General features: G+C 50.8%; 1 protein-coding gene across 1 annotated transcript in view; it reads right to left on the reverse strand.

The window, feature by feature from the left end:
• Positions 1–36: 36 nt before the first annotated feature.
• Positions 37–21,892, reverse strand: part of Plod1 (procollagen-lysine,2-oxoglutarate 5-dioxygenase 1) — a 29,421-nt gene continuing 7,565 nt past the window's right edge. The window contains exons 5-19 of the mRNA XM_051171494.1: positions 21,270–21,382; positions 19,925–19,988; positions 18,204–18,301; positions 17,132–17,233; positions 16,141–16,272; positions 13,806–13,927; positions 11,519–11,623; positions 11,131–11,256; positions 9,970–10,111; positions 8,477–8,590; positions 7,856–7,921; positions 7,066–7,170; positions 5,630–5,776; positions 2,999–3,124; positions 37–441 (exon numbers count right to left, since the gene is read on the reverse strand). Of these exons, the coding sequence (XP_051027451.1) occupies positions 286–441; positions 2,999–3,124; positions 5,630–5,776; positions 7,066–7,170; positions 7,856–7,921; positions 8,477–8,590; positions 9,970–10,111; positions 11,131–11,256; positions 11,519–11,623; positions 13,806–13,927; positions 16,141–16,272; positions 17,132–17,233; positions 18,204–18,301; positions 19,925–19,988; positions 21,270–21,382 (1,718 nt within the window). The 3' untranslated portion in view covers positions 37–285. The remainder of the gene's footprint in view (positions 442–2,998; positions 3,125–5,629; positions 5,777–7,065; positions 7,171–7,855; positions 7,922–8,476; positions 8,591–9,969; positions 10,112–11,130; positions 11,257–11,518; positions 11,624–13,805; positions 13,928–16,140; positions 16,273–17,131; positions 17,234–18,203; positions 18,302–19,924; positions 19,989–21,269; positions 21,383–21,892) is intronic.

Here is a 21,892-nt window from a genome sequence, read left to right on the forward strand (position 1 = left end):
ACAGAAGTCTGACCCTGGACAAAGTCAGAGGGAGAGGGAGGGCTGGGAACTCCAGGACGAAAGTCTCCTGAGACTGCTGGGAGGGAGCACCATTGGCGGCCCCAGTCTTGGAGGGGTGCCCCATCTCTGGCCAGCACCCGATCCTTCCAACTGGTAGCTTCAAGAGCAACAGGAATTCAGGAATCAGAGGTTAGGCTGGGTTCCTCAGGACCCAGAGGCCTCAGGGGCTGCTGGGCAGTGGTTGTCAACGAAGAGATAGGTCTAACAGAAGCAGGCACGGGCCAGTTAGGGATCGACGAAGGACACAGCAATGTAGCGGGTGCCCTTGGTGGTGGGAAGGCCCTCGTGGTAGTGTGTGAGCCTCCCGGGGTGCATGAGGGCCCAGCCCTTCCTTGGGGCTCTCACGGAGCAGTTGTAGCGCAGAAATCGACAACCTCCACCCTGGGAGAGAGGAAGCATCCATTAGTTTTTCCCTATTTTCCTCCCCGGTCCCCACAGCTCTCAATCCTCAGTCCTATCACAGCCAAGGAGCCTATCAGCACTAGGGTCTGAGGATGCCTTGCTTGCGGAGTGACAGTCACTCACTGCCAGCAAAAGACACCAGGGAGATGCAGAGGCTGAGCTCAGAGTCAGGCAGCCCCGGGCAAAAGGTCACGTTCCATCTCACCTTTTTTTTTGTTGTTGTTGTTGTTTTTTGTTTTTTGTTTTTTTCCGAGACAAGGTTTCTCTGTGTAGCCTTGGCCATCCTGGACTCACTTTGTAGACCAGGCTGGCCTCGAACTCACAGCGATCCGCCTGCCTCTGCCTCCCAAGTGCTGGGATTAAAGGAATGCGCCACCACACCCGGCCCTTCACCCTTTTCTAAGTTTGGGACTCCCCTAAACCTCAGGCTCCGCTTCTATAGCTAGCTGACAGAGATAAGGAGTATACACAAAGAGCTTAGCCAGGTGTGGTAGGGGCCTGTAATCCCAGCACTCAAAAGGTGGAGGAAGATGAACGAGTTCAAGGCCAGCCTCAGCTTCATAGCAAGTTTGAGGCCAACCAGGGCTACATGAGACCATATCTGAAAAACAAACACTATATATATATATATATACACACACACACACACACACACACACACACACACAATATATATATATATACACACACTATATATAACATTCATACATATAGCTTAGCACTGCTTGCCAAGTGTGGCTCAGCAGGAGGCCACTTGCTTAGGAAGCGAGAACCCTTGGTTCCAGTGGCCAAATTACTTATTCCTAGAACTACAGATACTTTGTTGCCTGGGATGTCCTGGGTAATTATGGCCTCTAGTCACACTAGATGTCCCTAGCAACCTCAGAGTCTGACACTTCAAAATGTCTTCAGGCATCGCTAATGCTCCCCAGGAGTCAAAACTGTTCCTGGTTGAGAACTCATGGCTTAGGGCTATATTGCTTCCCTGTTAATGTGTTTCATTTGGCTTTCTAAAAGCCAGGGGCTCACCAGGCATGCTGGTGCATGCCTATAATCCCAGCACTTGGGAGGCAGAGGTAGGTGGGTCAATATGAATTTGAGGCCAGCCTGGTCTACAAAGTGAGTGCAGGACAGCCAAGGTTACACAGAGAAACCCTGTCTTGAAAAACCAAAAACCAAACCAAAACAAAACAAAAACAAAAACACCTCAAATTCTCATACCTGGCATGGTGGTGCACGCCTTTAATCCCAGTGCTTGGGGGGGGGGGGGGGGGGGGGGTCAGAGTCAGGTGGATCTCTAAGTTCAAGGCCAGCCTGGTCTACCGAGCTAGCTCCAGAATAGCAAGGGGAGCTCTGTCTCGGGTGGGGGTGGGGAGGACCCAAACCCAAACAAAAAATACCCAAATGTTCTGGACACTTGGGTGTGGTCCCAACCAGTTTTCAATTAGCTATAAACTGTGTCTGAGTGGTCCTCTCTGGTGGGCTAACCATAACAACGGCTGCTGGTGGGTTTAGTTTTGAAGTCAGAGTCTCATGTAGCCCAGGCTGGCCTCGACCTGGCTATGTAGCTGAAGATGACCTTGAAGATCTTGCCTCCATCTCCTAAGTGCTGAGATGACAAGTGAGCGTCACCATGCCTGATTTTATGCGGTGCCTGGGTGAGTGAGCCCAGTGATCTGTACGTGATAGCTAATCACTAACAGCCACACAGCCTCCTCTCCAATCCCAACCCAGCTGTCTGTATGGGTGTCCTTCATAGTGCCTACTCTAGGGCCAAGTCCAGAAGAACTAAAAAAAGAAAAAGTTGCAGCCAGGCTTGGTGGCACCCACCTTTAATCCCGACACTCAGGAGACAGAGTCAGGCAGATCTCTGTGAGTTTGAGGTCAGCCTGGTCTACATGGTGAGGCCATCTCTCGACACAATTTTTTTTTTAAAATTAGTAAGGAGTGGATGGAGGCCCAAGCTAGCTCATTAACTGGCCCTACGTGGAGGCATGGCTGAGGACCTTAGAATGGCTCTGGACTACAATGCCTTCTTGGTTTCCCTGGCTTTCTTTCAGCCATAACTGTGTGCCCCACAGCAAGGCTAACGATCCCCACACTCCTAGAGAAGCCTTCTTCCTTCTCATGAGGAGAGCCCAAGCTCCCTCACCAGTGCCTGCCAGTCAGTGAGTGTTTACTGGGGTTTCTGATGAGCCATGACCTGGGTCCCCTCATTTGCTCTCACAACTCACACGAAGACAGAAATGAAACAGAGAGGCCCAAAAAAACCTGCTACAGGACACAAGGCTACTGGGGAAGAAGGCAGGATGCGGAACCACTGCCCAGACTCCCTGGAGTTTGTGCTCTGCTTCCTGTGGACCTTTCCTCCTGCCGAGTTGTGCCTTCACCCCCACTCTCCCAGGAAGCCCTCCACACATACTTGGCACCATTTTTCCCTGAGCCCCAGGATCCGCTGTCATAATCACTGGGTTTTGCTCACCAGAGCCTGGGCTCTTCCCAAGGCCTGCCTCTGTGGCCTGAGGCCCTAGCTCACCTCATAGTCTTCCCCGACTCTGTTCAGGGCTATGTTGATGGTGAAGGTAGAGGCATCATGGTGGGGCATCAACGAAGGCTGCTCGTCGGGTTTGTAGCGGACAACAAAGGCTAGATCAAACTGGGCCTGTGACGGAGCAGGGAACAAGAAGGCCTACATCAGTCAAGAGAGGCTGTAGAGGGCCAAGGAGAGACAGAGTGTATAGCGAGGGCCCAACTAATCCGCTGCGGTGTTCACTCTCAGAGGGTGGGACTGCTTATGTCCTCCATGGCCTGGAACAGCAGCTAGTTCAGAGAGACTCAGGAAGAATGTAAGGAGAGAGGGAGAGGGAGAGGGGGGGGGGGTGGGGAGGTGGGGATGGGACGAGAGAGGAAGGAAAGAAAGGCAGAGTGAGAACAGGAAAGAATGGGACTCTGTTTACCTTTTCTGTGGCCGCCATATAGACTGCCGATTCCCTGAGAATAGGGCCCAGGTGCCCCAGAGAAGGTGTGCTCTTCCAGAGGACTGGGGCTCCATTCCCAGCACCCACATGGTGACTCACAGACATCAGCTGCTCTAGTCCAGTCCCAGAGGACCCGACAACCTCTCTGTACTCCGCGGGCACTGAACACCCGTGGGGAGCAGACATACATGTAGGCAAAACATTCATGCACGTAAAGTTAGAAGAAAAAGAAAAGGGGAGGCATGCCTGTGAGGCGGGAGAATTGCTTCAAGTCTAGCTTGGCCTACATAGCAAGTTCTAACTAAGCTTGGGCTATACAGAAAGACTCTGTCTCATAAGGCCAAAAAAAAAGGGGGGGGGCAAAAAAGGAGGGGAGAACGTAGCTCAGCGGATGGAGTGTTTGCTTGGGACGTATGAAGACAGACTTGTAAATGATGCCACGAAAAAGACAGGGTGTGGCCGGGCGTGGTGGCGCACGCCTTTAATCCCAGCACTCGGGAGGCAGAGGCAGGCGGATCGCTGTGAATTCGAGGCCAGCCTGGTCTACAAAGTGAGTCCAGGATGGCCAAGGCTACACAGAGAAACCCTGTCTCAAAAAACCAAAAAAAAAAAAAAAAAAAAAAAAAGAAAGAAAAAGACAGGGTGGTGGTGGCACACGCCTTTAATCCCAGCACTCAGGAGGCAGAGGCAGGTGGATCTCTGTGAGTTCGAGGCCAGCCTGGTCTACAGAGAGAGCGAGAGAGAGTTTCAGGACATCCAGGGCTACACGGAGAAACCTTGTCTCAAAAACAAACAAACAAAAACAAAAAAATAAAGAAAAAACAAACGAAAAGACAGTAGGGGATGTTAATGGCCTCGGAGCCAGCTGCATGGCTTCTTTTGTGGACTAGAGGGATAATGACAGTAAGGTTTAAAGATACAGAGGAAAAAAAAAAAAAAAAAAAGAACAGGCTCAGTGGTTAAGAGCACTTGATTCTCTTGCAAAAGACCCAGGATAAGTAACCAGCACCCACATGGTAGCTCACAGCTATCTGTAACTCCAGTCCCAGAGGATCCAACACCGCCTTTTGGGCCCCTCAAGCATTCATATGCAACTATACACATCTACATTTAATTTAAAATAAATTATTTTTTATTTTTTGGTTTTTCAAGACAGGGTTTCTCTGTGTAGCCTTGGCTGTCCTAAACTCAATTGTAGACCAGGCTGGCCTTTAACTCACAAAGATCCACCTGCCTCTGCCTCCCAAGTGCTGGGATTAAAGGCATGCACCACTACGCCTGGCAAAAATAAAATTTAAAAACAAAAAAAAACTGAATACATTTACAAACAAACAAATAAAGGTATAGAAAGCTTAACCAGGCGGTGCACACCTATAATCCAAGTTACTCAGGAAGCTGAGGCAGGGGAGTCTAAAGTTCTAGACCTGCCTGGGCTACAAACTGAGTTCAAGATCAACTTGAGCAAGTTAGTGAGACCATGTCTCAAAATAAAACGCAAAAAGGGGAACCAGGATTAAAGCTTGGTGGTTCACACCTGTAATTCCTGCTCTTGGAAGGCGAAGCAATGAGCATCATCTCAGGTTCAAGGCCAGCCTGCTCTGCATAGAGAGACACTGTCCCAAAAGACAGCAACAATGGGCTGGAGAGATGGCTCAGAGGTTAAGAGCACTGTCTGTTCTTCCAGAGGTCCTGAGTTCAATTCACAGCAACCATGTGGTGGCTCACAACCATCTAAAACTGAGATCTGGTGCCCTCTTCTGGCCTGCAGAGATCTTTAAATAAATAAATAAATCCTAAAATTAAAAAAAAAAAAAAATGGGAATGTGACTCTGGTAAAATGACTGTCTAGACATGAAAGGCCCTATGTTCAATTCCCTGGGCCAATAAATAAGTAAGTAACAAAGGCAAGATTCACAAGAGGCACAGTCAGAGCCTAGGGCAGCATGCTAGATCCATGGATGCCTCAAGGCCCCATCTGGCGGTTCTGTGTCTATAAACACTCTCTCTCTCTCCCTCCTTCTCTCTCTCTCTCTCTCTCTCTCTCTCTCTCTCTCTCTCTCTCTCTCTCCCCATACCTCACTTAATGGGGTGGAGATATTTCTCTTCCTTGGAGAACAAAATGTCTAGCCTCCCCCTAAAACTGAGACTGTGCCCACCATCCCCACCCTGCGGCCCCCAGGCATACCCACCCGGGTGTAGTAGCCAGGGTAGAGCTTCTCTGTCATGGGGGCGATGTACTCCACCAGGAACTTGTGCCACTCCCGCTCGAAGGTGATCTGGTTCATATGGATGTCAATGGTGGGCACGTTTTCATAGCCACCCTGGATACGGGTGTCCTGGAAGTGACCATGGAAAGAGACGCTAATATGGCACCCAGACTCCCATGCCCTAATACCCTTAGTACAGGATAGGACATTATACGACAAAGGTGGGCGGGGGTGGGGGGTGGAGGGTTGCAGATGTCCTTAAAGTCTTCATCCATCCATTGGGTTTTTTTGTTTTGTGTTTGTTTTGTTTGTTTGTTTGTTTGTTGAGACAGGGTTTCTCTGTGTGGCCTTGACTGTGCTGGACTCACTTTGTAGACCAGACTGGCCTCGAACTCACAGTGATCCACCTGCCTCTGCCTCTGCTTCTCTGATCCATTGATTTTGGGTTAATCAACTGAGAGGTTACCCTGGGGGCTCAGATCTATCAGGCAGCCTTTCCACAGAGAATCCTGGGCAGACAGGTCCCAGCTCCTGCCGGCCTTGGAGAACCCAGCTGCCCGAGCTCTCCAGCTTCAGGGAACTGACTTGCTATGATAGCAGCGTTGAACCCAATCCACTGAGGAAGAACAGCTCCAGCAGACCCCCTGCACGGCAGCTCTGTGAGCTCCTGAGCAGTAGACCCAGATAAGGCATGCCTGGCTCCTGACCCTCAGAAACTAGGAGATAATAAATGGGTGCTCTTGGGGTGTTGTCTTGGTGCTGAGAACTGAACCCAGAATCTTGCAAACACCAAGCAGGTGCTCTGCCACTGTTGTTTTTAAGCCCCTTAGTACTACACAGAAACAGGGGCCACCATTCACTGAGGCTTTGGGGTCTATGGACTGTCCCTGTCACTAAAGCATGAAGTTCTGGAGATCTTCCCAGACACCTAACTACCTAGTTTAAGCAGGTAACTAGAAGCAGCAGACTTGCCAATTGGAGGCTCACAGATCTGGGAACTCATGCATTTTTAAAGGCAATGCCAAAAGGTCCCAAGTCACGTGTAGGCAAGGGACTCCTTCTGAGAGCAAGCGTTCATCATGCCGCTTGCATCAGATGGCTGATGAACGTGAACCTGGTACCCAATGCCCTTCCCTTCATCCTCCGTTGGCTCATTTCTCCCCATTTCCACATGCTTGCCTGGGGGCACGAAGCTGAAGCATTCAAATAACAAGGCAGGAAATGAAAACTCAGAACCTCGCTTTAAGGCAGCTCAAAGCCACACAACTGGCAATGTCGGCTTGGAAGTCCAACATACCCAGTTCCGAAACCTTACATCCTTGTCTGCCTGCATCCTGAAAATAGAGTCCTGGGCAGACCGGCTAGGTAGTCAAGAGTAGAGCACAGAAAGAGAACCTGGGCAAGGATGTCTGTGATACCTTGTTATCACCCAGGGACCACTGGCCAAAGTGCTCCATCTCCTCCACCAGCTCATCACAGGCCGCCTCCGTGAAGATGGGGAACCAGTACACATCCGGACAAGGCTGGGAGGAATGAAGACTCCATCACAGGAGTCCAGAGTGACAGCACCATGTCCTCCTGAAACTGTGGGATGCCCCAGGGCAGGGGGTAGGAGGGAGGCTCCTCTTGAGTCTCCCCAGACAGCTCCCTGATCCCCGGGGAATTCTCTGAGTGTCCCCGGGGAGTGAGGGCTCAGCGCATGCCGGTTAGACTGCGCGAAGGGCCAAAAAAGGACAGAGATCAGACAGACTTTCCAGCCAATGTTACAGCCACAGCTACCAGCATCACCCATGGGAGAGTGTCCACCTCGGGCGGAGACTACAGGGGGGCGGGGCGGGGGTGGGACACACACACACACACACACACACACAGCCTCCAGCCCACATTCTTGGCTCAGAGGCTGCATTTGGCAACGGTCCTCTCCTCCTCCTTGAACTTTTTGATCCTTCTGCCTCAATGCTCTTGAGTTCTGCGATTACAGGCTTGCCACGCAGATTCAGATTCGTCCATCTTGTCAAAGGACTTACAGACCTCAGCTGGAAAGTGCTGCTGGGGGAGAGGCCAATCCACCCCCAAACACTGCCAGAGCAGGCAGGCAGGCAGACAGACAGACAGACAGAAGAGTGCCTCTCCTCCCCCACCCCGCCACATTCAAGCTCCACCCTCATGCACTTCCACAGGAACAAGTGTGGGCTATGAACCCCCTACCGTCTCCACCAGCTTCCCCGCCAGCGCCTTGGTGTAATTCTCGTGAATGTACTTCTCTTTCCAGTCCTGTAGAGAACGCAAGATGGAATGGGGTTCCCAGGCCTGGCCTGAGTCAGCTGCTGTTGCCTCAAGTGGCTCCCAAAGAGTCTCCAGCCTGTAGGCCCCTCAAAACATGAGTAGGTAGGAACTCGCCAGAGGCAAGTCACATGTGCCTGCTGCCTGTGAGAGTCCTGTCTGGATTCACAGGCTCTCACATTTGCACCTGTATGTACATGTGTGTGCAAGTGTCTGTGTATAGGCCCAAGTCAGCTACACGCCCTAGTACTTAGGTATAGTGTTGCACACTGTCACAACTGCTGCTTCCTCAGGGGATAAGCCAAGCCAGGGAAAGACACATTTTTAGAGCCAAAAGAAGTGAGGCCCAAAGCTTAAAAAGCCTCAATGAAGTCATAGTTCCCTCCACTAGATGGCGATGTGTCTACGGCCCCCTCTGCACTAGAACAGGCCTGGAGGTGGGTGGGGACCTGTGGAGACCAGGTCATGAAGTCTCCTGTCCATCAGGAGATCCATCAGCTGGAGTCTCTTTGACTTCCAGCCCAGGCCCGCCCACCCAGGTCTCACCTCAGGGTTGCTGAACACCTCCCAGAGATCGTTATGTAGGTGGGTGGTCTGGTAGTTATCCAGGGACAGCAGGTGGCCAAAGGTATGCCGGTTGGTCAGGAACATGAACACCTCCTACGGAGAGTTGGTGGATAGGAAAGCTTCCTTGCCCTGCACACCCAGGACGGGGCAGCGCAGTCCTCCACCGTGTATGTGTGTGTCCCCCAGCACCCAGCCCAGCCCCACGCTGGAGATGCAATCAGAGAAGGCTTCCTAGAGGACTGAATACAAAAAAAAAAAAAAAAAAAAGGACTCCCTCTCCCTTTCTTGTTTAAGCTCGTAAGCAAGAACACTCCCAAGGGCTGCGCTCCTGTCGTTGCTGATCACGGGGTTGGGGGGGCTGGAGGGGAGGAATGGGGAGAGGTGGGGGGGGGAACCTAGCCATGATGTCACATCAAAACACATACGTCAGGCCTGGCGAGACAATAAAAACCCGACAACCGAGTGCAATCCTGGGGACCCATGTAAAGGTGCAAAGAGAAAAATCAACCCCACAAGTTTCCTCATCTCCACATACACACCATGGGATACATGTGCCACCCCCAACCCACACAAACACATACACACACACACACAGAGAGGAAAAAACTCATTGTTGAGTGAGACACTCAGCACACTCTATTTGATCCAACACTAAAAAAAAAAAGAAAGAAAGAAAGAAAGGCCAGGCGTGGTGGCGCACGCCTTTAATCCCAGCACTCGGGAGGCAGAGGCAGGCAGATCGCCATGAGTTTGAGACCAGCCTAGTCTACAAAGAGAAACCTTGTCTCAAAAAACCAAAAAAAAAAAAGAAAGCGATACAGTGGGAGGTGGGTGTCACAGCACGTGGCTTATGTTTTTTCATCCAAGCACTCAGGAAGCAGAAGCAGATGGATCATGACCCTGTCTCAAAATAACACACACACACACACACACACATACACACACACACGCACACATGGTGGGTCACAACCATCTATAATGTAATCTGATGCCCTCTTCTGGCCTACAAGCAGACAACATTGCATACTTAATAAATAAATCTTTAAAAAAAAAACCAAACCCAAGAGATATGAGGTGAGACTTGAAGACATGTGAACGTCTCTTGGACACATTTCCGAGACTACATTGAGGTGAGGAGTCTAGTTTCCCTTCAGCTGTATCCAAATAATAAGTACACCGGGTGTGCTTGCACACTTGTGTAATACCAGGACTTGGGAGACTGAAGCAGGAGGATCAGGAGTTCAAGTCTACTGTAGGCTAAAAGCCCTACCTTGAGACACCAACAAAACAAACAAAAAGTACATATAAACAGTGGCCCAACTGGTCCCCGCAGACCCGAGGACCAGCCTCACACCCAGAGCCTCAGAAGCTCCTGGGCTTACAGTGACAAGAGACGGCCCAGTGTGCCGGCCAAGGCTGAAGGACCACACCCCTGGCACAAGGACCCACCCACCCCCAAAAGCCCCACTGACCTGCTGCCGGACATTGGCACAGAAACTCATGTCAGGATCCAGCTTGCTGTAGTGGAACAGGTCTGCGTGCTGCAGCTCCGCCCTCAGAGCACTGCCCTTGATCAGGTAGACGTTGGAAATGTAAGGCACGTTCCAGACGCCGCTGAGGGAGAGAAAGGAGATGACAGGGTCGTGGGCGAGCCGGGGGGCTCAGAGGCTGGGGAGCCTGGAGCTGGGAAAAAAAGGCTATATCAAAATTATAAATAAGAGCCATGTGCGGTGGTTCACGCCTGTAATCCCAGCACTCAGGGAGCCAGAGGCAAGTGGATCTCTGTGAGTTCGAGGCCAGCCTGGTCTACAAAGAGAGTCCAGGACAGCCAAGGCTACACAGAGAAACCCTGTCTTGAAAAACAAAACAAAAGCCGGGCGTGGTGGCGCACGCCTTCAATCCCAGCACTTGGGAGGCAGAGGCTGGTGGATCCCTGTGAGTTCAAGGCCAGCCTGGTCTACAAAGTGAGTCCAGGACAGAACAGCCAAGGCTATACAGAGAGACCCTATCTCAAAAAACCAAAAATAAAATAAAATAAAATGGGTGTGGCAGCACATATCTGTAACCCCAGGACTTGGGAGATGGAGAAGCAGGATCAGTAGTTGACTTTATTGAACTTGAGGTCTCAGCTGGTGTTTTTGGGGGGGTGGGGGCACCATATTCATTTGAGGGTGTTAGTCAGGTTTGTTTAATGTGTTTTTATTTTGTTCTGTGTACTTGCATGTGCATGTGCATGTATGAGCCACAGCGCATGGGTGCGGATGAGAGGACAGCGTTTTGGAACTGGTCTCTCCCTCCACCATGGAGGTCTGGGCACTCAAACTCACACTGCTAGCTTGCCAAAGGCGCCTTTACTCACTGAGCCACCTTGCCAGATCTGATCTGCCCGTTTTATTTTGTTTCGGTGCCGGGGAGTCGGAACCTTGCAAATATTCTACGGCTGAGCTAACTCCTAAACTCAACGGGGCTGTGTCCTCCAAGACAACTTCCAGGAACTCCTCTCTGTGTCCATCTGACTCTAGCCCTCTTTGCTTGAGGTTCAGTGATGACCAGAGGGCAAGTGGGACAGGAATTCAAGGCAGGGAGGTACCACAAACCCAGGAGAAGAGATGAAGAAGGTAATTGGTACTCACACACGCCGGCCCTGCACAATATCCACGTAGTCCTCAGAGCGGGCGTAGTACCCATCTGCACTCAGTGCCCCCCAGAAGTTGGACCAGAGCCTCCCATGGCGGGTCACGAGGGGTGCAATGACATTCCTAAGGAGGGGGACAGGGGAAGACCAGTCTGAGGATGAGGAAGGGGAGAGGCCTGGAAACCTGTCATTTGCATGCTGGGTAGTAGGGCAGGCCAGGCTCAAAGGAACCAAAATCCTTCTATGCTGGGGACAGACCCAGCAAGGTGCCATTCTGTCAGCCTTTGGGGTTGTCAGGGTGAGAGGCTCAAGAAGAAGGGAAGAACGAACATCAAGGGGCTTCCCCTCTGACCAGGTTTTGCTTAGGGGACCACCCACGGTCTTACTTGTTTTGCTCAATCAAGAGCCGTAGGCTGTCCGGCTCAGTCAGAGCCACGTCAGCATCCATGCTGAAGTAGTAGGTACAAGTCTGGTCCTGGCGGCACAGGTCTCTGTGAGAGGAAAAGGGATGAAGGGGAGAGGAAGGGAGAGGCCATCACAATATCTCAGGCTGGTCCCAGAGACTCCCCAGAAGATGCCACACCTGTCATCATTATAGTTTGGCTTTTTGATGTATCAGGAAAAGGGCCTGAGAATTCATGGGAACTCAGGAGGAGACTGGGACCTCAAAGGTGGTCCCCCTCAGCTCTAATACCCAGACCCCAGGCTCCTGAGTCTCAGACTGAGGACGTGGCAATGGCAAAGCCTTGATCTAGGAGAGGCACAGCCCACCAGATAGGGCCCAGCACTTTCTTTCTTGAGAGCAACTAGCAACTCAGCATCAATGGAAGCTGGGGGTATCCAGCAATGGCAGGGCACGTGCTTGGCATGTATAAGGTCCTGGGTTTATTTCTAGTACCCTCACATTAAAAATAAATGAATAAATAAAAGAGCACGCCACTAGGTATGCTTTGGATACACAATGAGTTCAAGGCCAGACTGGGCTGTATGAAAGCCTGCCTCAAAAACGCAAAAAAACAAAAACAAAAACAAAAAAACCCAATGTCCTTAAAATGTCCCTTTTGTTCAACAAGTGTGGAAGCTTCCTGCCTGCCAGATTTGCTCCACCCAGAAGCTAAGAATGTTTTTCTGTTCTTAAATGACTAGGAAGGGGGGTTGGAAATCAAAAGACAATTATGCCTTCCTTTGAGGCAGCCAAATTTCAGTGTCCCTAAATAAAATCTTTCTGCAGCACAGTCTCATTCATTCATTATACATTGGTGGCCATCCTTATGCTGCGATGGCAGGCAGCTCAGCAACAGTGGTGGAGGCCTCCTACATGACTGGCAGTGGCAATTACCAACCGGTCCCTTATAGGAAGTTTGCCAGCCCCAGACTGAGACAGCAATTTTTATTCTTTGAAACCGCCTGTAGCCCAAGATGGCCTTAAGCCAGCTGTGTAACTGAGGATGACCTTCAATTCCTGACCCTTCTGCCTGAGATTTCAGGTGTGCGCTACCATGGCCAGTTTATATGGCATTTACTCAGTTACCATATTTTTTATAATAAAACAAAATGTCAAGAGGTTGTTTCTCTGTCAGCCTTGATCTACGTCTAGCCCTCCAGCCTTTCCTCTTTCCCTAATTTGTTTCCTAAACCCACATGACATTGCCTGGGAGCAGCTAAGTTGTCCTGACAGAGACTACTTTGTTGGCACAGTGTTCCTGTGGATGGTGTACAGTTTACCTTTGTTCATTCAAATGCTGATTTCTCTACTCCACTACCTGGTTTAAATCCGGACACTGCATTGTAATGGTTATTCTAAGTATCTCCTGTCTCAAGTTTGTGTAAACATGCTACTATTTGTTCTCTGTGTCGTCAATAAAAACCAACTAACCAATGAGGAGCAACACAGAGAATAGGGTGGGACATCCTGGTCCAGTGAGGGGAGAAGGAAGAGAGGAAGGACAGGAGGAATGTCCATGGAGAGGACGAGGAAACAATCAAGAGAAATAAACTGGACCTAGGAGATGAGCAAAAAAACAAGTATAATGTGGGGAATGTGACTGGGAGGAATCTAGACTATTTTGGAGGTTTGAGATGGAATTAATTATTGCTCAGTACTGTGCTCTAGGCTAATTAAATATATCCTAGTCTCTCTGTGTGGTTATTTGGGTACATAGCCGGTTAAGAAGTAACCGCTAATTACTGGGTGGTGGTGGCGCACGCCTTTAATCCCAGCACTCGGGAGGCAGAGGCAGGTGGATCACTGTGAGTTCGAGGCCAGCCTGGTCTACAATGCGAATCCAGGACAGCCAAGGCTACACAGAGAAACCCTGTCTCAGAAAAAAAAAAAAAGAAGGACCTGCTAATTATGCTAAAATTATAACACAATATTAATAATATTTTTTTAATATTTAATTTATCTGTGCTGGTGTGAGGGTGTCAGATCTTGAAGTCAAAGACAGTTGTGAGCTGCCATGCGGGTAACTGGGAATCGAACCCCGGACCTTTGGAAGAGCAGGCAGTGCTCTTAACCACTGAGCCATCTCTCCAGCCCCAATATTAATAATCTTACAACACTACTTCCTCATTTCACAGAGGAGAGTCCTGAAACCCAGACCACAGGGCCTTCTGAATGCCTGCTGCTCCCACTGCCATCACTCAATGTGGAGAACCCAGCGATCGACTCACGCGCCCATGTTCCTGGCATCCGCGTTGGCCATGCGCACCTCAGGACCCACTAGCTTCACAGACTGGTACTTGCTGCCGTGCTCTGTCAGGAACTGCTCTACCTGAAGCTTGTGGTGCTGCTCCTGGGAGGGGTAGGGGGAGTTGGGGGGGTTAGGGAGGGGGGTGGGAAGGCAAGGTGCCGATGAAGATACAGGTCCTGGCAAACACAGCACCCATGTCACTTGCCAGAGGATGCTCCATCTCTGGAACACTCCTGCCACCTGCATCTCTCTCAGGGTGCCCTTCCCTGGCCAGGCCCTGCCCCATAGGCCTCTTCACAGACCTGTCTCCAGGACAGCCCCTCCTCCCAAAGACCCCACATCCAGAAACTCTGACGATCTTTGGCATGTGGTGTTAACCAATGTACAAGGGGATATGGACACATCTATGACAGTCTGCACCTGGGGACGTGGAGAGAACAGGACTTTTCAGTCTCAATTCTAAGCAGGGATGTCCAGCCTATTGACACTGTGGTGTCACGTCACCATCTACAAACACTATCCTTGGGAGGCATGTCCCACTGCCTTTCAGTCTGTAGGGACCTGACATAGACTGGGGGTGAGTGTGAGTGAGTGAGGCAGGGAGCCAAGCTGAAAGGGAGACTGTGGGTCCCTGGAACTAGGCATCTTGTTACACCTGGAAGGTATACAGGGGAGACGCAGATAAGCTGTGCAGCTGAGCAGAACTCGGAACAAAGGCCCCTTAGACTGGGTAAGATTTGGCTAGTCATAGACACGGCAAAGCAACTGAAAGCAGGCTTTACCTAGCTAGGGGAGTGCTCCCCAGAGCTCAGGGCTCAGGACTTGACTCATTTCCCCTGAAGCTGCTAAAGCAATGGAAACCAACTTGATTGTCACGCAATCAAACCTACAAGCGCCAAGGAGACAGCAAACAAAAATGACCAAAGTCAAGGCGTGGTGGCTTGAATGAAAATGGCGCCCATACGTTCCTATGTTTGAACCTCCAGTCGGTGGAACTGTTTGGGAAGGATTAGGAGGCGTGGCCTTGCTGAGGAGGTGTGTCTTTGAGGTTTCAAAAGCTTTCTGTCACTCTTAGTGCTCTCTCTTCCCTGCCTGCTGCTCATGATTCCACATGTGAGCGCTCCGCTGTTCCTGCCACCATGCCTTCATCCGCCATCATGGATTCCAACCTTCCAGAACCATAAGGCCAATCCATTTGATAAGTTGTCTTGATCATGATGTTCTGTCACAGCAACAAGCAGGTAACGAAGACACAACGGTACCCACTGCATGCAGCCTTTTCCCCCCTCCTATTACAGAGGAAACCTAGGGACTCAGAACTGCTCAACCATTAAGTGTGCTTGCTGAGCTGGAGTGGTGGTACACACCTTTAATCCCAGTGCCCTTAATCCCAGCATTTGGGAGGCAGAGGCAGGCCGGGGGATCTCTGTGAGTTCGAGGCCAGCCTGGTCTACAAAGTGAGTCCAGGCCAGCCAAGAATACACAGAGAAACCCTGTCTCAAAACACCAAAACAAACTAACTTAAATAAATAAATAACCAAACAAACAAATAAACAAGTGCCTGATGTTGTTCCAGAAGACTTGAGCGTGCTTGGTTCCCAGCACCCACGTCAGATGGTTTACAACTACCGGCAACTCCAGGTTCAGGGGACCCAACACTGCCATCTGGCCTCCATGGGTACCTGTGCTCACGTGCACACACACACACACACACACACACACACAATTTTAAAAATTAAAATATTTAGAATCCAGGGCCCACACATACTAGGCAAGCATGCTACAACTAAACTACCTATCCCTTTATAAAACTTTTTTTTTGTTTTGTTTTGTTTTTCGAGACAGGGTCTTTCTGTGTTAGCCTTGGCTGTCCTGGACTTACTTTGTAGACCAGGCTGGCCTCCAACTCACAGCAATCCACCAGCCTCTACCTCCTGAGTGCTGAGATTAAAGGCATGCACCACCATGCCTGGCTATAAAACTTTTTTAGGGAAGAGGGACAGGTTCACTATGTGGCCAGGCTGGCCTTGAACTTGTAAACCTCGAACCTCAGCCTCCTCGGTAGCTAGACTGCTCCTCCCAACCCTCCCACTCTTCTATGCACTTCACAGGTCAAGTTGTTCAACGCTTGAAGAAGTTCTATGTGGTTAACACAATTCTGACCTCAATGTAATTACTGAGAAAACAGAAGTGAGTTTAAGGTCACACAGCCAAGCAAAGCAGTGTTACTGGGACATAAGCACGGTGCACCTGACCTAGTCAGCCTAGTGATGTGGGGACACAGCCCACTCCCCACTTCGGCAGCTTCTACTCACTTGGTTATGAATAAAGAGCCGCATCCGTGTCTGGGGATATTGTAGGCGCAGCAGCCGCCGGAAAAACAGGGAAAGGAATGGCGTGGGCTGCTCAATGAACACACCGACCAGGACGATGGGGAGAGCTTCATCCTGTAGAGGGAAGGACGGAGCAGAAGTCAAGCGGAGTCTAGTCACTGCCTGCTACCAAGCCCCTGGCCTCGAGAGGCTAGATGCCCGGGTCGCAGAACATCAAAGCGGGCCATGCAGGCATGGGGCTGGCAGGACACATGGCTACAACCAGCCGGGCATGGTGGCGCACGCCTTTAATCCCAGCACTCGGGAGGCAGAGGCAGGCGGATCGCTGTGAGTTCGAGGCCAGCCTGGTCTACAAAGTGAGTCCAGGATGGCCAAGGCTACACAGTGAAACCCTGTCTCGAAAAAAAAAAAAAAAAAAAAGAAAGCTACAACCAGACCAGGCTGTGGTGGCGCACGCCTTTAATCCCAGCACTTGGGAGGCAGAGGAAGGTGGATGGATCATTGTGAGTTCGAGGCTGGCCTGGTCTACAAAGCGAGTCCAGGACAGCCAAGGCTACACAGAGAGATCCTGTCTCAAAAATCAAACCAAAAATAAATAAATAAATAAATAAATAATTGAAAGAAAGAAAGAAAAATAAAGAAAGCTACAACCAGACCCCAGGCACCTAACAAGGCCAGTGGATAGCATGACACCAGATCCTGGCTGGTGTCTGGACCATAAATGACAAGGGCTCACATCATAGGAAGAGGCCTTAGGAGTATGAAGTGCTAAAAAAAAGAAAACAGACTCGGACATCAGCAAGGAAGCTGGAGCCTGTACGCCTGGAGGAGCCTCCTAGAAGAGGCACTTGGATGCCCCATAGGCAGAAATAAACCACCTCTCACCAAAGCACCATTCCACTCAAGACCGCCCTGACCCCTTCCTCCCATCCCACGGGACTGCCCTCAGTCGTCCCTCTTAGCCTGGCCTCACCCCAATGCCCTTGAGACTTCGCAGGCCCTCATCACACACGGTGCAGCCCGTCTCGAAGGTCCAGAATCGAGGGATGTAGTTACCCAGGTAGTTCAGCTGCAGCTGTTGGGAGTCAGATGTGGGGTTGGAAAGGAGACAAGGCAGCCATATCCCACAAACTAGCAAATCCTGTCTCCCTGCCTGCCATCTTTCAGGGTCTTGGGAGAAAACGCTCTGTGACCAAGAGGAGCATCCTGGCTGCCAAAGGAGCTGGGGGCTTATAAAAACCCAGATTCCTAGGGACTTGTCTTCACGGCAGTCCAGGCAGCAGAGCTTGGTGGTACCAAGAGCTGAATTTTTCTTTTTCTTCTGTCTTTTGGGATTTTGGTTTGGTTTGGTTTGGTTTTTTTGTTTTGTTTTGTTTTGTTTTTGTCTTTTTTTGGGGGGTGGGGGTGGGGAAGTCTCAAGTAGTCCAGGCTAGCCTTGAACTCACCTTGTAGCCAAGGATGACTTTAAATTCCTGAGTTCAGGGATTATAGCTGTGCACTACCATGCCCAGGGCCTCAAGCCTGCTAGGCCAGCACTCTACCCCTGAGTTACATCCCCAGCCACAGATCTGCATTTCCCACATGACCCTCCCCCGGCTCTCTTTCCTTTCCTGCCCATGGGATTCTAAAACTGGTGACAGACAAATACGCTATGAGCCACAAACCAGTCCTCTGGGACCAGGGGCCTGCTGTCCCCACCCAGCATCAGCCCTTTCCACAGCATCGTAAGTGCGGCCACTCTCCTATCTGTGACAGATTGGTCCCTGAGCCAAGCATCCAGCACATGTCCGCCCAGTGAGTAAATGCCTGCCATATTGAAATAGCAGAAGATGATTTCCTGGGCCCGCCTCGATGCCTAGATGGGGATAGAGGCTTCTTATAGGTCTGTGGTCCAGCGGGGACGGACAGGGCACCACTGCCCACCACAACATAAAGCCTGTATCAGAGGAGCCCAAACACTGGCACAAGCCCCAGGTGCAGTCACAGGAGGAAAACTGGGATTCCGGCTTCCTCCCACATAACCCCAACGCTAAGAACCTGCCTACCTTGGTGGGCCCGTTGCCATGGATGACCACTGGGAGAGTGTCATAGGCCAGATTCCGTGCTCTCACGTGACCCATTTCAAACTTGAGTACGACTTCATCTGCGGGTCAGAAAGCACAGTGGCAGGGGGGCCAGGGCTGGGGGGCTCATAGGCTATAGCTGGGCTAAACGCACCTCACCCTTCTAAGCCTCAGTTTTCCCATCTGTAAATTCCTTCCTTTCCTTTTAAAGATTTATTATTATTATTATTATTTGAGATTTATTTATTTATTATTTATGCAGTATTCTGCCTGCATGTGAGCCAGCAGGCCAGAAGAGGGCATCAAATCTCTTTACAGATGGTTGTGAGCCACCATGTGGTTGCTGGGAATTGAACTCAGAACCTTTGGAAGAACAGCCCGTGCTCTTAACCTCTGAGCCATCTCTCCAGTCCTTTTTTTTTTTTTTTTTTTTTTTTTTTTCCCCCGAGACAGGGTTTCTCTGTGTAGCCTTGGCTGTCCTGGACTCACTTTGTAGACCAGGCTGGCCTTGAACTCACAGTGATCCGCCTGACTCTGCCTCCCGAGTGCTGGGATTAAAGGCATGCGTCACCACGCCCGTCCCTCCAGTCCTTATTTTTATTCGTGTGTGTGTGTGTGTCTGACTGTCTGTCTGTCTGTGTGTGTGTCTGTGTGTCTATGCATGTGAGTGCAGGAGCCCAAGGATGCCATTGGCATCAGCTCCCCTGAAGGTGGAGTTCCAGGCGGCTGTGGGCTACTGCCTGACATGGGTGCTGGGAACCAGACTCCTATCTTCTGGGAGACTTCCAAACTATTGAACTGTCTTCCGAGGCATGTTCTTTAAAGATTACATTCAGCCAGGCATGATAGCCCATGCCTTTAATCTTTGCAGGCAGATCTCTGAGTTCAAGGCCTGTTTGGCCTCAGAGAAAGTTCCAAGACAAGGGCTGCACTGAGAACACCTGTTGCGAAAATTTTAATTAAAATTTAAAATTCCATTTATTTATTTAGTGTATATATGTGGAGGTCAGAGAGCAATTTCCCAAAGTCAGTTCTCTCTTTCAACTGTGTGTGTTCAGGAGCTCGAACTCAGGGCCTCAGGCTTGGCAGCAAGCGCCTTTACCCACTGAGCCACCTCACTGGCCCTAACATTCCTTTTTCATGGGGTATCTGTGTGGCCAGCAAGCACTTGACACAACAACATGGAAGGAGGACAGGGGCCATACTGACCCCTGTCCTTAGTGCTGTGACTCAGAGCTGGAAGTGGAGCGGGGGAGGGACAGCTCCAGACACAAAAGGCAGCCCTGGGAGGGGTATGTATAACATGTGGTCAATCAGGAAGACCCCCTAGCAAAGTCATCACCAGCCTTGGGCCCAAGGTCAAGGGTCACTCATGCTGACATGCCAATGCAGGGCAGAATCAAGTGCCAGGTGCCTGCCATGGATGTCACTGCCTCCTCCTAAACCAAACAGCTGCCCTTCTCCCACCTTCCAAGAGACACAACATCTGGAGGGTCTCTGGGAACCTGGGCAGGAGGCTGACAACAGCCCAGCACAATGACCAAGGAGGAGCCACTTGGCTTTCCTTCTTTGGTTCCAGCCCTGACAGGAAGCCTCAACTCCTTCCGCCCTGCTCCTCGGGCCTCCCACCTCAGCTCCCCTTCCTCTTCAAGCTTCACTCCCTCCTCCCCGACCCCACGCCCCCTCCCAGTGCTACTGCTCACCCAAGGCTCCGTCCAGGTTCTGGAAGATTCGGCAGCGGTGGTCCAGGCTGATATTGATTTGCTCCTGCAGGAAAGAGGGCATGGGATGCAGCAGGGACGGGTCCCAGCCAAGAGCAGGACCCCAGGATGTCCAGCACGGGGAGGCTGTCCCCACACTGGGCCAGCCCACTACATCCTGTCTCTATCACAGAGAACCTGGAAGTCTCCAGACCGGAAGGAACCTAAGGAAGCAGCTGGTTCTACCGGAAGGATGCTAGCCACGTGACCGCACAGGCTGAGCCATGATGTTACTATGTGTCAGTCTCCAGTCCCAGGTTCCTACGTACATATATGGATCAGATCTTCACAACACTCCTGTGAGAAATGCTAACAGTTCTGCTTTTCATTCCTTAATACATTAATTTTTGGTTTTGGAAAGGAGACTCTTAGAATGTAAAGGCTGGTCTGAGCTATGTAGCCCAGGCTAGCCTCAAATTCATGATCCTCCAGTCTCAGTCTCCCACACACTGGGATTACAGACACACCATCAGGCCTGGCTTTTTATTTATTTATTTATTTTTTAAAAGATTTATTTATTTATTGTATATGAGTGCTTTATCTGCAGAAGAAGGAATCAGATCACATTATAGGTGGTTGTGGGAATTGAACTCAGGACCTCTGGAAGAGCAGACGGTGCTCTTAACCACTGAGCCATCTCTCCAGCCCTTATTTATTTATTTTTAACATTTGTTTTTTTATATGTTTGAGTGTTTTGCCTGCAACATACATAAGCATGACATGCACATGTACCCACAGGGATCGAAAGAGGGCATCAGATCCCCTGTATGTAGAATACAGACAACTGTGAACCATCATGTGGGTGCCGGGAACAGAACCTGGGTCCTCTGCAACAGCAGCAAATGCTCTTATCCACTAGGCCGCCTCTCCAGTCCCACGCATTTCCTTATTGTGTACATGCTTATGCTTGGGTGGGTGTGCGCGCCACAGTGCAGATATGGAGGTCAAAGGACAACTTCCGGGAAGCTTGCTCTGTACTTCCACCATGTGGAAGAGTGAAGAGTCATTGTGCTTGTCAGCAAACACCTTTACCTACTGAGCCACGGGTCAGGCTTTGCTTTAACCAACCATGGTGCACCCATTACTCCAGAACAGTGAGCAAAGGCCATGCTATTTAAAAGCCTCCCAAGTCTATGGCAGCTTGTCATAGCAGCCCAAATGGACTGAGATAGCGACCCAGTGAGTGGCTCCAATCCAGAGGGCTGTCCCTAGTGCGTCCTGGCCAGTGGGATCCAGGGTCAGGACTCCCCAGACCCCTCTCCCCAGCTCACCCACCGCCACCTCTTACCCTCTTTTCTGGGTCCAAGAAGATCTTGGTGTAAAAAAGCTGGTCACTGTCACTGTCTTGGCCCTCCCACTCGGCCACCATTTTGCTGAGGTTGGGGGCATAACCAATGAAGCCTGGAGTGGCAGAGGGGACAGAGACAGACACTTAGCTTCCAGCCTCTGAGCTGGCTTCTTCCATCCCCAGCCGCCACCCACTGCTCTACTCATAAAACTTGCCTCTTCTCTTCTGACCGAGGGGAAGTGGGAATACAAGCTAGCTACTGCCACCAGCTGAGCCCTCCCAAGATCAATGGGGCCCCCTAAGATGCACCCACTTAGTGCTAGGCCCCCTAGAGAGCAGATGTGGAAGGATTCAAGCTTGGACCCCCTTTTCTATAGCCATCTGAGAAACCTGGGTCAGAGGAGAGGAGAGGCTGAAAAAAAATGTCACACAGCACTCCAGGGTCTGAGCCCTGGCAAGCAGGGAAAGCTCAGGAGCGAAACAGGACACATGACCCCTGGGCTAGAGCCCCCCCACCCCGTCCCCCACTAGGCCATGGCAACTGGGTTAGCTCTGTGGGCCAGTGTGACTAGCTCAGTCCTGAGGTAGGGAGGGGCCTGTGGGCTCTAGTCTCTGAAAGAAAG

The sequence above is a fragment of the Acomys russatus genome, chromosome 29, assembly GCF_903995435.1.
Source record: "Acomys russatus chromosome 29, mAcoRus1.1, whole genome shotgun sequence".
In the NCBI taxonomy this organism is placed as follows: domain Eukaryota; kingdom Metazoa; phylum Chordata; class Mammalia; order Rodentia; family Muridae; genus Acomys; species Acomys russatus.